The following is a 16,070-nucleotide window of genomic DNA, read 5'->3' as shown; positions in this document are numbered from 1 at the left end:
TACAACCTAGAATTGACTTAACAAAATTAATGAACTGGCCCAGTAATTTCTTTTATTTTTATAGCTCCTAGCATTTGTATTTATATTTACCCTTCAGTAATGGGCAGTATATGCATTTTGAGTCATACCACTATTAAAAATCCAACTTTTATTACTAACCTGTAATACAAAAATTTAATACCAGATATCCTCCTGGCTGAAGAGGCTGTCTCTAACAATGGCCAATGCCAGATTTTTCATAGAAAATGTTCAAAAATATTCTGTAGAGTAACTTCACTTCATGTAATTGCATCAAATTATCCTTAACTGTTAACCTGAGATATAATAAAATAATATCCCATTGTTTCAGTTCTGCATCTAAATAAAATAATAGTATCCTCTCTTAATTAGGCAACAGTAATATCTTCTTTACTGGCCTTGTGTCTTGCTGTGTTACTTAGATTCACCAAGACTGGATTACTTCTGTGGGCTGGCATATAGAACTGTTGATGATGATAAATTTTTTAATACTCACATGTGTATTACATTTTTTATCCTCCCCACCCCCTTCCTACAAGGAGCTTAGGTTAGCATTCATGGTTGTCATCTGTCTCCCCCCCCCCCCCCCACACACACATATACACATTTTATTCTCACAGCAACCTGTGAAGTAGGTTATGCTGAGAATGTATGATTGGCCCAAGGTCACTCAATGATTTTCATAGCTGAATTTGGATTTGAAACTGGGTCTCCCCAGCACCTTAATCACTGCACTGCACAGATTCTCGCCATTCTCTTTTATTAATTCTCTTTAAAAAAAATTCCTTGTTTTGCATATCATATATGCACATAGACATACATAATAAATCTCATACGTGTACCTTCAATGGCATAAGCGCCACTGCCTTCTGGTGGCTTACACGCTGTTCTGGGTATGTGTGAAAGCTTCTGCTCATGAGGTTCATCCTTATGCAGTGGGTGGTGTTTGCCTGGGAAGTGCCTGAGTGAATGACATGGGTGAATACCTTCTGTGAATAGTCAGATCATGCGGGAGCAACTGTGGAGGCAGCAGCACTTAGGCAGGTAAAAGTACTTTATGAGCATAAGAAGCTGTGTTACATGCAGTCAGACCATTGCCCCGTTCAGTCCAGTATTGTCTACTCCCACTGGAGATGCCAGAGTTTGATCCTGGGACTTTCTTCATGCAGAGCTTTTGCTCTACCATTGAGCAAAGGCCCTTCCTAGCGGAAGGAGACCCTTATGCGTTTGGCTCACTCCCCATCCTCCTTTCTACGACAAGAATGCTACAGCAATGAGTTAACACGTGTTAAAATAATACAGCTTCATGCCATCTGTTGTGATAGTAAGCCAATAGTTTATACATAAACTAATATTTGCTTTCTTTTCTGGGTATGATGTTTGAAGCCTATTTTGGCTGTTGGCTTTAAATATAGCCTTAAATTAAAATGAGGCCAAATGACTGACCTGGTGATAGATGCTGAAATAGAGGCAGCATGACAGTCCTTATTGGTTTGAAATTCCCAGGAATGAAGCAGGGTTTAAGCATTGCTCTTCACCAGACATGTATATAATATGTCCAGTTTACTGATGCTGCTGGAGACTGGCAGCACGCACTGTGAAATGAGATGGGACCGAAGTCGCAGGTAAAATTGTTAAGCAGCAACAAAATTCACAAGCTGCCAAGAGCAGACAAGAAAAGTCCAGGGCCATTGTTGGTGGTGGCCAAGTTACAGCAGGAGGCAATGCGTCTCCCATGAATTCTTAATTTGGATTAGAAATGTTTTCCTTCCTCTGATACAGTGAATACAATTTTTGTATCACGAAACTCAAATTCCCACCATATTAAAAGTTCTGATCAGCGCATGATGAGTGTGCAAACTGTAGATCATTGGCAAGGACTGACTTCGTAATAAGCTTGCAGTCTTGTATACCACCCCCTGCTCTTTATGCTGAATGCAGCTGCTTGCTGTTCTGCATCCATCTATCTTAGATTTAGTGGTTTAATTGGGTTTTCATTCAATTTGCCTGAAAATTGCATATTAAGAAGGTTGAAAATCTACAGTGCAACTTTTTGCAGGTAGTTAGGAGTCTAGTCACACCCTTTATTTACTGAAAACCCATCTGTCCTTGTTTTACTAGTAATATATTTGGTCACAAACCCATGGATTATGCAGAAACAGAAAAGATGAAGTCACTGCTAATGCTACCCGTGAAGAATGAATCTTCTTCAATTACTCATTGTGCAGAAGTAAGTATTCTATAAAAAAGTTTACCTTTTATTTTATAAGCCAAGGTTTGGAATGCAGTTCCATAGCTTAAACCTAGCTTTGTTTATTGTGGATATGTCATGCATCTCAAATGTCCTTCTTATTTCTAATATTTGTCAACTTTTTCAAAAGCACCCAAGGCAACTTATCACAATAAAGCCAATACAAATAAAACACAGATACAGGAAGAGTTTAAATGGAAAGCTCAGCAGTAGATTAGACTGGCTATTATTTGAAAACCCCATTTCAAATAATAGCTGGTCAGTAATAGCCTAAAAGGTTATAAAGGTAGGAATATTATCAAAACATCCAAACGTACTAAGGAGACAAAAAGCCAAATAGTAAAGGCAGCAGCATAACTGACAGCAGCAATATGTATGATAACATAGAACTGCAGAGCCATAAAATACTATCCAGTATTGGCAAAAGCTCATCCAAATGAAGATGTCTTCACTAACTGGGTGAAAGCCCATCAGAGAGGAAGCCTGGTGTGCTTCCCTTGGCAATGAATTCCACAGATGGTTTTACTAGTTCACTTGCACATACAAGCAGACTAGTTTTTTTTTGCTTGAAAAAAAGGTTCCCTGTATATTCACCTGGAGAGTGGCTACTCTGATTTACCATGGGTGACTAGGTAAGTGTCAATTTACTAGCCTGTTGTGGCTGAATTTGCTGCCCCTCACAACCCAGGGTAGGGACAGCACCCTTCCTGACCCAGAGGTAGTGCTGCTGTGTTCTTTCCTTTACTAGAAAGAGGTTGTAACATTATCCTGGCCACTGCTCATTTCTACGTCAGGGAGAAGCAGTTGTGATAAGAACATAGTATGTATTCACCTCTGGAAAAAACAGTACATTTGGAGCGGAACAGGCAGGTAGAAGAGCAGCAGAGGAGGGTAGCAGTTTCATCTCTACTTGCAGCAGTGATGTGATGTTCATCTGCAGTTAGGCACTTCAAAAATCACTTACATTTCATCACAGAATTAGTGCCAGACTTTTACAGTAATATCTTGGCAGAATCTCTGAGGTTCTCAAGGTGTGGAAAAACAAACAATGTGCAAGGTAAAATCACTGTAAGATTCTGCATGGATTAGATTCTCTTATGTACTGATACAAGGATTAGGGCTTTCAGCTATATTTAAACAACAAAAATAATTTTTCCATTTCTTAAAATGATCAAGTTCACTATGTTAGTATTAGATATTTCTCAGCAATCTTCCACTTGGTCAGTTTTAACTTTATGTCATGCTTTTTTAATATTCCCAGGGCACATTTGTGAGTATTCTCATATGTATGGCTGGTTTTAACCTTTAAAGCCCTAAACTTTAAACAGAACGCAGCAGCTCGCCTTATTAAAGGCAGCCGCCGGCGAGATCACATCACTCCAGTGCTGAAGGAGTTGCACTGGTTACCAGTTGTTTTCCAGGCCAAATTCAAGGTGTCGGTTGACCTTTAAAACCCTATATGGTTCCGGCCCAGCCTATCTTAAGGAGCGCCTCCAGCAACACCAGACAGGCCGCTTAACAAGATCAGCCTCGGATGGCCTTCTCTCTGTCCCATCAGCCAGGACAGCTAGACTGGTGGGGACGAGGGAGAGGGCCTTTTCTGTGGTGGCCCCCACTCTGTGGAACTCCCTCCCTAGGGAACTCCGTCATGCCCCCTCTTTAACGAGCTTCCGTCATGCATTAAAAACGTGGTTGTTCAGGCAGGCGTTTGGGTGGGTTAGGGTATTTAAAAAAAAATGTTTATGGTAAAATTTTATTGTTTTAAATTGTTTTATGGTGGGTTGTACATCGCCCAGAGTGGCGAGTCAGATGGGCGATTAATAAATTTAATAAATAAATAAACAAACAAACAAACGGTAGTGGGCCAGGTTACCCAAAGGAGCATCTCCTCCCATATAAACCTCCTCAGACCCTAAGATCATTGTCTCAGGCCCTCTTCCAGGGGCCCCTGCCAAATGAGACGAGGCAGGTGGCTACAAGAGAAAGGGCCTTATTCTCAAAGGCATTTTAAGAACTCTTTTTATTGCTTTTAGGTCTTTTATTACGCTGCTGGTTTTACCTTGGTTTCATGTGCCTTAGGACGTAATTCTGCAGGGATAGTCGGCTGCCTCCGAACTTGGAAGCGACCAACTATCCAATGCAGGGCAGATGGAGTTCAGAGGGGATCTTCTCCACCACGCTCCAGCCGCCCTGCATTTGTCATTAGCCATTTTCGGCTGTCTAGCCAGAGCGGCTCGGGTGGGGTGGGGGGGATGGACGGATGGTGCATAGGAAGTGTCATATTGGTGCTTCCGCCATCCCCACCCCGCTCCCAGGAACGCCCCCTTTCTCCCTGCTCCATGCCACTCTTCCGAGCGCGGAGCCAGGGATGAACCGTGCTGCCTAAGAAGTGCAGGGTGAGGGGGTGGGGAGCCTTTTTTTGGGAATCGGCCATGGAGCGCTGGCTCTGAGGTCGGTTCCCGAAAACTGAAAAATCCTATGGCCAGCTAGCTGCTGTTTAGCTGCCATAGGATTGCACCCCTAGTGTGTTTACTCTTTGCTGCTGCTTTTATGTTGGTTGGTTTATTTTATCTTCAAATCTTATATGATCACATATCATATACCATATGCTGGTTTTATTATGTGCTGTTTTATTAATTGCATCATGGTTTGCATTTTATGTTTTTAATGCATTGTACACCATCCCAAGAGCATGGGCAGTATAAAAGTGCAATAAAAGTGCAATAAATAAATTGAGTCCGTAGATTCTGTTGTCACAGATCCCAAAGAACCAGGTGCCACATGACAAGTGGCAGCTAGATCCAAGGGAAGCCTGGCTCATGCAAGACACCTCATGCAAGATTTGAGGTGACCAGTATCTGCATATCTCTCAGACTGACCCCTTTTGACTGATCAGGTGTGGTAATAAAGTTGAGCTCATCTTAACAGCCAGGGCTTCACAGTTACAGACTACGTGAGCTCAGGCATAGCACTATATTCAGATAGGTGCATTTACATATACATCTGAAATGGAAAAGAAATGCCACAGTTCAAGTCTGTTTCTTTCCACTTGAAAACAGACTTCTTTTTTCCTTACTGGAACTGCAAGCAAACTATTTGCTACACCATGATTAAATTTGGTATTGCTTCCAAGGGCAGTTAAAATTGCTTTGGGGACCACCAGTTGTCCATCCCTTCTTCATACTTTGGCCTTCCGTGTGTGTTGCTTTCTGTTATAATTTGCTGCTGATTTTGTGAAAATGGTTGCCAGGTCCAGGAGGCTGACTTATGCAAAACTTTTTAAGTGGCTGGAAGCTGCTTTGATGGCGACAAAAGCCCTTGTTGTCCCTTTGGTGCTGTTTTGTTAGATAGAAACACGAATGTTGATGTAATCTATTTGTGTCCTCCATGAGTTGTGTTGGTATCAAAATAGTTATTTCTTATTTAATAGAAATGTCAAGTAAAGATTAGTTGCTCTTTTAAAAGAAAAAAGAAAAAGATACTGTCTTTATGTAGGACTTAACACTTCCTCCTTTTTGTCTCTGTAAAGAAAATAAGCCTAAATCACCCTAGAGAAGAGCCTGTTGTTTTCCTTGGAAGTGGTCTTGATCCAGTTCAGCAGCAATTGTTGAGTAAATTAGCTACGGTTCTGAAGGCTAGAATATGTACCCAGTTTAACAGCACAGGTAGGTATTCGTACTCTCTCCGCCGTTTTCTTTAAAATGTAGTTTGCACATGGACTTAAATACCTCATTTTCAAAATATAAATTAAATCATTAATCATAGCCCTAAATAGTTCATCCATCCCTTTGAGAAGTGCCCTTCCCCTCTTTTCCATCCTGATCTCTGTGGTCAGTGGAGAGTGCCCTCCATGCGCCAGTGGGGGCATGCAGAGAGCCTTCGCCCAAGCTTCCAAGCTCCCATCTTTGGGCAAATATGGATGGGATCCAAAGTACAGCGGGCAGTGTTCCATTCATTCCATTCATGCCTGTGGGTGTTTCAGCCCCCCTCCCTGAAAAGCTTGCTCCAACATGTGGGATCCATCGGGAGCAGCACGCCATGAAGTGCAGTGGGCTGCTGCCCGTGTATTCCCCCTGTGTACTTGTGGAAGTGCTTTGTACTCACGTGGGGTGAATTTGAATCCCAGCCTATGCAAGTCTTTATCTGGACATGGATTTTGCGACCTGGAAATGTATGGGATATATTTTAATTCCACGTCCGTATGTGTGATACTTTCTGGTTTACAACATTATGCCTGCAATCCTACGCACACTTATTTTGGAGTTCAGTAGGACTTATTTCTGAATAAACATGCATGGGATTATACAGTAAATCCAGAAAGCAGCCGTGCATATGCCTAGTAGATTGGGGGGCGGGGAGGGGGGCATAGTTTTTTCTTCTCACCTGCAGCCTCTCCTGCTGCAGTGCAAGTTGCTTTTGAAATTCCTATGAGTTTAAATATTTCCTTGAACCTCAGTGGATGAAGGAGCTACTGTTGGTGGAAGGGACTGCCTCCCCCCCCCCCCCATCACCTCCGGAGTGGATACATGGAATGACTTGTGTGAGTGCCTGGATTGTACATAGTGTCTTGCAGTTTAACATACAGTTTATAGGCCAATCCTAAATATGTCTTAGAAATTATTGCATGCAACACTTGCATTTAAGGGGGACTTGCTTTCCTAGTAAATAAGCTTAGTCTGTACACAGTTTTTCCAAGTGTGAATAATGATGCCTTTAATAGAATTGAAACAAAATAAGATGAGAATCCTGTGGGAGGGGTGCCTTCAAAAAGGATATACATCATTAATTTCCTCCTTAAATGATTACTATTTTTCCATACAGCAGCAACTAAAAAATTGTCTGGTAACTTAATCCTGAGTCTCTGAAGAGAGATGTTGAGGAGCTAAAAATAATGGCAGTTTCAAATGGTGGTGTGGCAGCTTTTCAGCGTTCCCCTTCCAGCTGCAGCCCCCTCAACTCTGCCTCCCCAGAAGCATTCCCCCAAGTTCAGGGGACCCTCAGAGCAATTCTGCATGGGGCACAAGGAGCTGCCACTGGAAGAAAAGCTGGCTCCTCCCCTCCCCCTGTGCGTGTGCGAGAATTTTTTGACTATACAAATTTATTACCCTAAGGATCTGAATGAGCGGTGGTTTCTCCATCTGTATCTTACAGTTTTACATGGTTTGTGGCATAAGTCTCATATTACAGGATTTCAGGCAAACTATTTTCCGTTTCAGTGACGCATGTTGTTACCCCTGAGTATCCTGTGCGAAGTACTATGAAGTGCATGTTGGCAATTTTGACTGGATGCTGGATCTTGACATTTAAGTGTAAGTAGCCAGATGGATTTTATGACCCAAACAAGTACATGTGTCATTATTCTTTTTAACTCGTATCGTAAACGATAATACTTCAAAAGCCTGATGTTCTTTTGTTAGGTGAATGACAAGCATTTAGTTCTAAATATTACTCCATCTGTTGAAAATGTGTAGTGCCCTGTATTATTGTTAATGAGATGCCACTGAGTTAATCAGAGCCTTTGCTTGTAAGTAGGGGATGCAGCTGTTAACCGCTTGGCGTATTAGTAAAAATATTGGGCCACTTTAAGGAAGAAATATCTGAGATTGATCTTTAAAAATCTGTTGATGTTTACAGTTGGTGATCAAGACCAGTTCTCTAGCAAGACTATAGAACAGTCACCTCAGTCTGTGTTTAGTTTTGTCAGTGTAGCTTAGCAACACCATGAGGATAAACTGGGTGTGCAGCTTGGAAGCGTAAAGATGAGCTTTTGGAAAGGAGTGAGTGCTCAGCTTCTAAAATAAGCAATTCTGTATAGATTACCAGGTCAGTTTAGAAAATGTGTCTCGTTTGCTTCTAATGTTTATGTTCAGTTCTGTGGGGCCTCATTGATGTCCTCGCCATGTCACTTTGAAGGGTAGCATCTTGCATTATATTTTGAAGACACAGGATTACTCCTTTGAATCACTCACCTATCCCAAAAGACTTGATGCGCAAATTAACTGACTGGGTGAACTGTAAGATTCTGAAAACGTCTCTGCAGTTCACAAATCGATCTTGAAGCCTGTTGTGCCTGTTTGCGAATGTAGATAATGTGTTAATTTGTTTTTCTGACAATGAGTGACTTACAGGATTTATCTTGTGTTTAAGACTGTTCTTCATATTACATTTTAAGTATCCTCTTATTTTGATAACCTTGCTGAGTGTCTCCTTTGTAACTCCTTTCACGATGGTATCCTAATAGCATCATCTTTCAGTAATATTAATCCTTTGTAGCTCATTGAAAAACTATGGTCATGTTGGACTTTGTGTATCCAGCCTGTGCCAGTTCTGGATGCGATATTATAGCCACCTAGGTTATAGGTGGCTGTAACCTAGCCACTACAATGTAGTGCTAAGAATTAGGGATCTTCCATTAATAATGCTTCTTTGCAACATCACTGAAGCTTCATATACCAATTAAATACCCATGGTGGATGTGTTTCCTGATTGGTCATGGATCAGTACATAATCTGTGCTATGTAGGATGCCCCTGATTTCTCTGAAGTGTGGGACCAAATATTTTCCTACTGAACATTAGGATGATGCCATAGAAGCATATCATGATACCATCTGAGAGATCACATAGCTAAGAGCTTGAGCTGTTGTTCAGGAAGCCTTCCATTCAAATCTCAACTCACCAAGAATTCAGTAGGTGTCCGTAGGCAAGACACACACCCTGCCTCAATTCCTCCTCTCCAAAATGAAGTTAATACTCACCCACTTTACAGAGTTCTTAGAAGAATTTGTAACAAAGGTTGCGTGAAGTGTTTTAAGCAAACCAGAGTGCTATGTAAATGCTAAGTCTCATTATCACTTCTACCATTTAAAAATGCATTGACTCCTTGAAATTTGTAAATTTTGTTTATAGGGAGCTGATATGAAACATATGTGAGATTCCAATAAGCACTTAAAACATAGGACTATTTCCAATGCTATCTGTCCACCACCAGAACAGAAATCTCTGGTGGAATGGATTCCCACTCCAAATCTGGTCCTGATGTTTGGGGGCCCACTCTGGATCAGGCTTTGGGATTGCCTAGAGGGAATAGGAGAGCAAGGAGAAGTCCTGTTGCGTAAATGGAAGTCCACTCACATGAAGTTGGATGTAGCCCAATGACTCTTAAAACATATTTTAGCAGTTTTTTTCTTAATTTAATTAGTTATGAATGTACGTATTAGTATAGTCTTGGCTCTTAATAATCCTAGCTTAGTAAGCAACATACTTTTTAAAAATGCCAGTGAGTCTCCTCCCTGGTGGGAAATGTTAGGAATAACTCATGGGGTCTGATGCAGCTAAGTGCCTGTAATTAACACCATGGCTCCATCTGTTCCCACCAGTCTTCGTTATTAGTCTTCTTCAGAGTCATTACACGTTAAAGATTGTTATAACAAATAATTGGACTCCTGCTGATGAAACATTTGTCTAGGAAAAGTGATTTTTCCTGCTCCTCTTGCTTATTTATCATACCTTCTGTTTGGCAATTGCCAAAATCCACTTAGACACAACAGAGGAATAAATCCCATCGGAGCACACACATAACATTTTATGGTCCAGTCTCAAGATTTGCTGTGCCAGCAAATAAGTACTTTGGAGAGGACATAATGGGTGCTGCCTAGAGAGACATTTGCCTAAGTCTGTTTGAAAGTGGTAGGATTACAACTGTATCCCTTTTGGTTCCACCTGAGACCAAATGTTTTCTGAATTGCGCTGAGTCCCATTTGCCACTGTAGCAGCACAACATTCCAGCCCTGACATTGTACCAGTTTGGCATAGAGATGGGCAGCTGCAGCTGTTCAGTATCGGTTTGTTCCTGGTTTAAAATCAGAGAGCTCTGTTTTAAACAGGCCAGGACTGAAATGCCAAAGGCAGCAAGTGAAAGGGGAATGGGAGAGAGCCATACGAGGGGCCGATGCCTGTTTCCAACTAGCTAAACCTTAGGTTCATTATGTCCAGACTTGCACATTATATTGAATACAACGAAGCGCGTGAATTCCAACTATCAAAACATTTTGAAAAATTAGGGGATCCTGGCACTGCCCGTCAAACAGATCTTGGGTATCAGGGTGGGAAGGACCTCTGCCTAAGACCATGGAGACCCCTGGCTGATCAGAGTAGATGAGACTGGATAAGGTGGTTCAGTGGTCTGGTTGAGTAGAAGGCAGTTTCAAATGTTCATGTTAAAAACTGGACATAGCTATAAACTCACACAAGAATCTCCAAGGCTCCAGACTTCCATTCTTCAGAGAGCATCTGTAGGAGGCAAAAGAGTAGGTTCAGTCCTGAACTGACATCCTCTTTAGCTTTGGTTCAAGGTACTTTGGTGGCGCCTGCCTCCACCATACACAATCCTGTTGTTGCATACATGGGTGTGCATGAACAGAGAGAGAAGCCACTTGTGGTTGCTAGGCAATGGACTGAAGGATCTCTGAGAACTTCCATGCTGACCACCTCCAGTTCCCAGTTATCTGGGAGAGGTGCTCTACTTCACTAACAGGCAGACAAGCTCTCCATTCAGCTCCTAGTCCTAGGCCATGCTATAGCTCAGTTCAGATACCATGCCCAACCATGATTTGCACTACCATAGTTTAGAATTCAAACAAGGTTTGTGCTTCCAAATGTACGATAGACAACCCATGGTTTAGAGCTACGAGTCTGCTTTCATTTTACACCTGCTTTAGCAGTCCTGTCTCTTGGTGGTTTGGCCTTCAGAGGCAGAGCGATGGCCATATTTATGATTTGTCAGTTCAGATATCATGCCAAACTTTTCTTTTGTAAACCCACTTCAGATTATGGGGTCAGATTCTCCTTTGCTGACCAGTTGCAAACTATTGGTTTCTAATTCAGACATTGCACTAAACGTAGCCATGGTTTTGGCATGCTGTCTGATTGAGCCAATAGTTATAATTGATTTAACTTAACAAGTAGATTCTTGGCTAATTGCAAACTTTTGTTAGCTTTCTCCAAAATTTCACTGTTAAAATGCTGTGATTCCTGTTTATTTCTTTAAGAGCAAAAAGCCTTGCTTGCATTCTGGACACCAAAGAAACCTGCCAATATCATTAATTTATCGTCCTGACAACTTCTCAGCAAAAACTGAGCAATATGTGAAACTTAATCTCAGCCCACATACAGTGGAATAATGCTTGCTGTTTCCTACCCTCATTACAGTCACAGAAATAATAAAGGCAATGAAATAATGGAAAGCAATGGAAGATATAGCTCCAGGCAACAGAAGCAGACAATGCTGCCTCAAATGGATTTATGTACCTTTAGAAGTTGCTGTATCTCTGATACAGCATTAAGTTTATATAGAAATGAGTAAGAATTAAAAAGTTGAGCCTTTGTATGACTTGTTCTTCCTTTTTCAGTATTGTTTCATGTTATTCCTGCTACTACCATTGAATTAAACCATCATCATTTGACGTGTTTCTAAGTTGGGAGCTCTCTTATCTCAAACACTGTCAAGAAAATGGTTTGAATACAAATAATCTTGCATGGAGTTCTGTGCTTTCCTGCCCGCTTCAAATGTATCCATTTGTGTCCCTGTCCAAAGAGTCTTATGAGGCTCAGGGGCCTCTCAGGCGGTGCACAGTGATGAGGCCTGCAGCTGGGCTGCTGGTGGTGGTTGCACAAGAGCTCCCCAGCCCCACCCTTGTGCAAGTGGTCTCTCCTTAAATCACTGCTCTAGCTATTCCTGGGTCCAGTACAAACTTCCTCCATGGCATTGTCCTCCCATAGTCCTCCCATATCTTTCTACTTTGATTTCCCAATATTTCTATGCTTATGTTCTTCTGTTCTCCGGCTCCTCCTATCATAGCTGTCCAAAGGTCTCCTTTCTCAGACATCTCTGTTCTTTCCTTATGTCTGGAGCTCCTTTCCTGAGCGCTTACGTGACGCCACCTCTTTCCCTTTCTTCATACTCTCCTCTTTAAATAAAAGCATTCATGAGAAGCCTTTAGCTTAACCCCTTCATCCTGAAGGAAGAGCTATAGCTTAGAAGCAGCGCACATGCTGGGCATGCAGAAGGTCCCGGGTTCAATCCCCAGCTTCTCCAGGTGGGGCTAGGAAAGAATCCTGCCTGAAACCCTGGACAGCCATTGCCGCCAGTCAGTGTCGATGCTACTGGGCTAGATGGACCCAGGGTCTGACTCAGTATAAGGCAGCATCCTGTGTCCCTCATTGTCTGCCGAAACTAAGCCTCCCAAGTACATGTGCCTGAAATGCACATTCTCCCTGTTTATCCTTGCCTCCCTCCCCTTTCTCTGCTCCCTCCCCATGTTGAATTTAGATCAATGCTTGCTACTCTATAAAAGCCCATGCACAGTGATGCCAGGGTATACTTTTTTGAAATAGTGGAAATATTTATAACTATTAGTTCCTTCCTTTTTGTTAACTTGTCAGTACAGATTTTGTGACGTGGACTGTTTGTATTCAGCAGGTTTATAAGCGTGCCAAGCTGATGCTGAATTCTAGTAGAGAATTTGGAAAGTGAGTAGTATCTGCCAACAGCTCAGCAGTCAGCTTAGTGAAGTATTTCAGCGGTTAGGGGAGGCAAATCTTTTGACTCATCTCATTCGATCCTTGACTTCTAAGCCTTCAACCCCTTTTTCTCACCACTGTCGGACCGGGCTGCCCTTTGCCAAAATATTTCAAATCTTATAAAATAAACACAATTATCAGTTCATTTATGCAAAATGAGACTTTTAACTCAAATCTGTGTACATCTGTGCAGTATTCCCTTTGGAGACTGTGGATTTCTTTAATACAGTTTTTGATATAACTGATGTGAGAACTGCAGCTTGTGGTCCAACTTACTGATGTAGTTTCTTGTAGTTCATTATCTTCTCAGTGCAACTCTAGTGCAGAATAATACCAAAGACAGAATAATACCAAAGACATTTATCCACACTGCTATTCTGCCCACGCGTCATTCCAAGGACTCTAGGCTAGGTAACAATATATTTAATACTGTTTCGCTTAGGAGAGCTGCTCTCCCAAGTTTAGGCTTCAGGAAGATAATGGATCACGTTGGGCTGATAATGGTAACATTACCTTAATGGCTGTAGAAGAGAAAGGCCAGACTGTGATGAGCTCATGGCTCATTTGTTGTCTCTGCCAGGAATGCCAGGCGCATATTTCTTGTACCGTGGCTTGGAGTAACCATAGTTTTTGTTCAAAACATGATTTGATCTTGCAATCTGGTAAGCTGTGGTTTAAAGCTGATTGTCTGCATTCATTTTCCATCTGCTCAGCCCTCCCATTTGTATATGTCTTCTGGAGGAGGAATAATGGCCTTTAACTGGTTTGTCAATTTAGACATCTTGCCAAGCTATAGCTACCATGAACCATGCCTTGTGAACCCACTTTAAGCGCGCATGGTTTATGATTTGCTAGCCAAGCCACAGCGTTCCCCCCTACCCCCCCAGTACTTCCCCCCCCATGCTCCTGTCTAGATATATCCCTAATGGTTCAACCCCCCTCAACTGTCCAAAGGTCTCCTGCTCCCTCAGATGACCTTGAATTGTCAATTTGGGCCTTATCCCAAATCATAGGTGAATATTCAAACCTTGGTTTGTCCTGCTTTGTGAACCTCTGAGGAAGTAAATAGTAAAACTGACACTCTTTAGTAGAGGGTTAAATTTGAATATTTCAGCAATTGTCTGTAGGCTGTGCCTTCTCTCACATGATACTGTTTTGTTTTCTTCTATTAGCTGTGACTTTGACAGCAGCATAGTATCTAGGTTACTGTTGAAAATCACAACTGCAGTTTCAATGCTGAAGATTCTAGCAATTGTCTTTTTCTTATGCACTCGCTGATAGGCATGAGTTAGAGCAGAGCCTGACATGTGTAACTACTCTGTGTGTGCCTGTATTATTGTAATGTTCATAGTAATGTTGCGTTCTTAAAGATAGCTATGCAAAGACTTATCATTGCATGCTTATTCTTACAGAATGTTTAAAGCCAGTCTGGTCTACACGTGCAGCAGAATGAAATGGTAGAATCCAGAGGTGCTAGAGTGAATGAGATTTCTACAGACTGCTGGTGGGGGTGCCATTTCTGAATGCTTGGGGTTCCTCAAAGTTTAATGAAGGTTCCCAGTCATAATTGGAGACATGTCTTTTGAAACCCCGTTCAGCGTTACTGTTCTTTCCCTATAACAGAGGTGGGGTCCCTTGGGGGCACACTTAGGTAGTAAACGGTGACAGCTACAATATGCCTGGCCTGTGCCCTAAGAGCATTTCCCATGGAGAGGGTTCCCACTGGGTAGAAGCTTAGAAAAGCACTAGTCTAACCATATCTATGATTTAAATACTTTAAATACTTCGGACTTGCAACATGTTTTTATGAGTCTTTCTAAAAACAAATTTACAGGATCTGGAAATAACTTTCACATCTCCAGGACTTGCTCAGAAGACCACTTGGTTAGATATTCTCATTACTTAGAAATTAGGTTTGTTAAAATACTTAATACAATTTGGCTAGGAAAAAAGATCTCTTTCTCCTTTGAGGTGAACCATATAAAGTTGGAAGATATATGTATACAAAGCAGGCATGCTATTCTGAGCTTAACCCTCTTGCGAAACTCAAAACAACCTAACAGTTTTACAATAGTGACATTGGCAATGATGGTTTAAAAGTGAGTTACATTAAAATAAATAGTTTTATAAGAGATCTTAAACTTTGATACTTATTCTTCCATTTCAGTTGTTTCCATCAAAAAAGGCTTACTGTACGATGACTGCTTCTGCAAACTCAAAGTGTAATAAACAGCCCTCTACCCATTAAGATACTTTATTTATATGTTTGGCACTTTGAATCCTTGATGGATATAGCTGAAGTTGGGGTGCCGGAGAAATTCACAATGGAATCAAATGAGTTCGAATTTCTGTGATTCAACCTGCAGATTCCTCAGCAGACCATCTTGTTCCAAGTCACGTGGATTCTGCAGACTTGCAGACCAGTTTTTCACTTTTGAGGAGGATTTATGCTAATGTTCATTACTTAATTAGTTAAGTATGCGTTAATGCAAATACACTAATCTGCATTAGTTAATGGGCATTACACTAATTCACATTAACTAATGTAGATTAGTGCTAAAGAGCACCTTGTGCAAATATGCTAACCTGCATCACGAATTAGTGCAAGTAGAATGAAATTTCTGGTTAAAAGAATCTGATTCCATCAATGAGCAGATGATGGAATGAAAGACACTTGAAATCTGCAAAACACAGAATGGATTTAACAAAATCCATACATCCTTAACTTGAAGCTGGTATTTTTATTTATTTATTCTCCATTTTTACTTTGCCTTTTGGCCAGCAGGCCTACCAGGTAGCTTACAATAACAAAGAACAATTAAATCTGAAAACAGATTGATAAGTGCATGGAAGGTTATCTGTAGTTGTGAGTTGGATATATGGTTGTCCATCTGTGAATGGAAGGGCTGCTTCTGTCCGCAGAAGGCTTCCAATCCAGCTAATCCTTTCTACTGAGTGTGGGAGGAGGCAATCTTCATTGAATCCCTCCTCCCATCGTTGTCTCCCCCATCCCCAAATCTGCTCCAGAGGGTTGGGGAACCCTCTGGAACAAGGAAATATGTGGCACAACAGGCTGCAAAGGGAGGGGGAATTGGTGAAGATCATCTTCCCCCACTTTTCTGCTGGCAGGAGCATTCTGAGCAGAACTCTGCTCAGGCAGTGCTCCCATGGGCAGAAAGAACTGGGATCTAAGCCACTGTATTTTTGACCTTTTAAAAGAAG

General features: G+C 41.6%; 1 protein-coding gene across 5 annotated transcripts in view; it reads left to right on the top strand.

Annotated features, from left to right (window-relative positions):
• BARD1 (BRCA1 associated RING domain 1) overlaps window positions 1-16,070 on the top strand; it is a 61,038-nt gene that overhangs the window by 42,067 nt on the left and 2,901 nt on the right. For 4 of the 5 annotated variants that reach the window (XM_084819364.1, XM_084819389.1, XM_084819359.1 and 1 more), the window contains 3 exons: window positions 2,140-2,248; window positions 5,799-5,934; window positions 7,486-7,578. In XM_084819364.1, the coding sequence (XP_084675490.1) occupies window positions 2,140-2,248; window positions 5,799-5,934; window positions 7,486-7,578 (338 nt within the window). Of the gene's footprint in view, window positions 1-2,139; window positions 2,249-5,798; window positions 5,935-7,485; window positions 7,579-14,260; window positions 14,353-16,070 lie in introns of all 5 variants that reach the window. The other variant, XR_014785699.1, reaches the window with a different exon arrangement.

Source organism: Heloderma suspectum, chromosome 1 (genome assembly GCF_057233095.1).
Source record: "Heloderma suspectum isolate Gila_16-S chromosome 1, 16-S_ref, whole genome shotgun sequence".
NCBI classification, from domain to species: domain Eukaryota; kingdom Metazoa; phylum Chordata; class Lepidosauria; order Squamata; family Helodermatidae; genus Heloderma; species Heloderma suspectum.
This window is presented reverse-complemented; position numbering and strand designations above follow the sequence as displayed.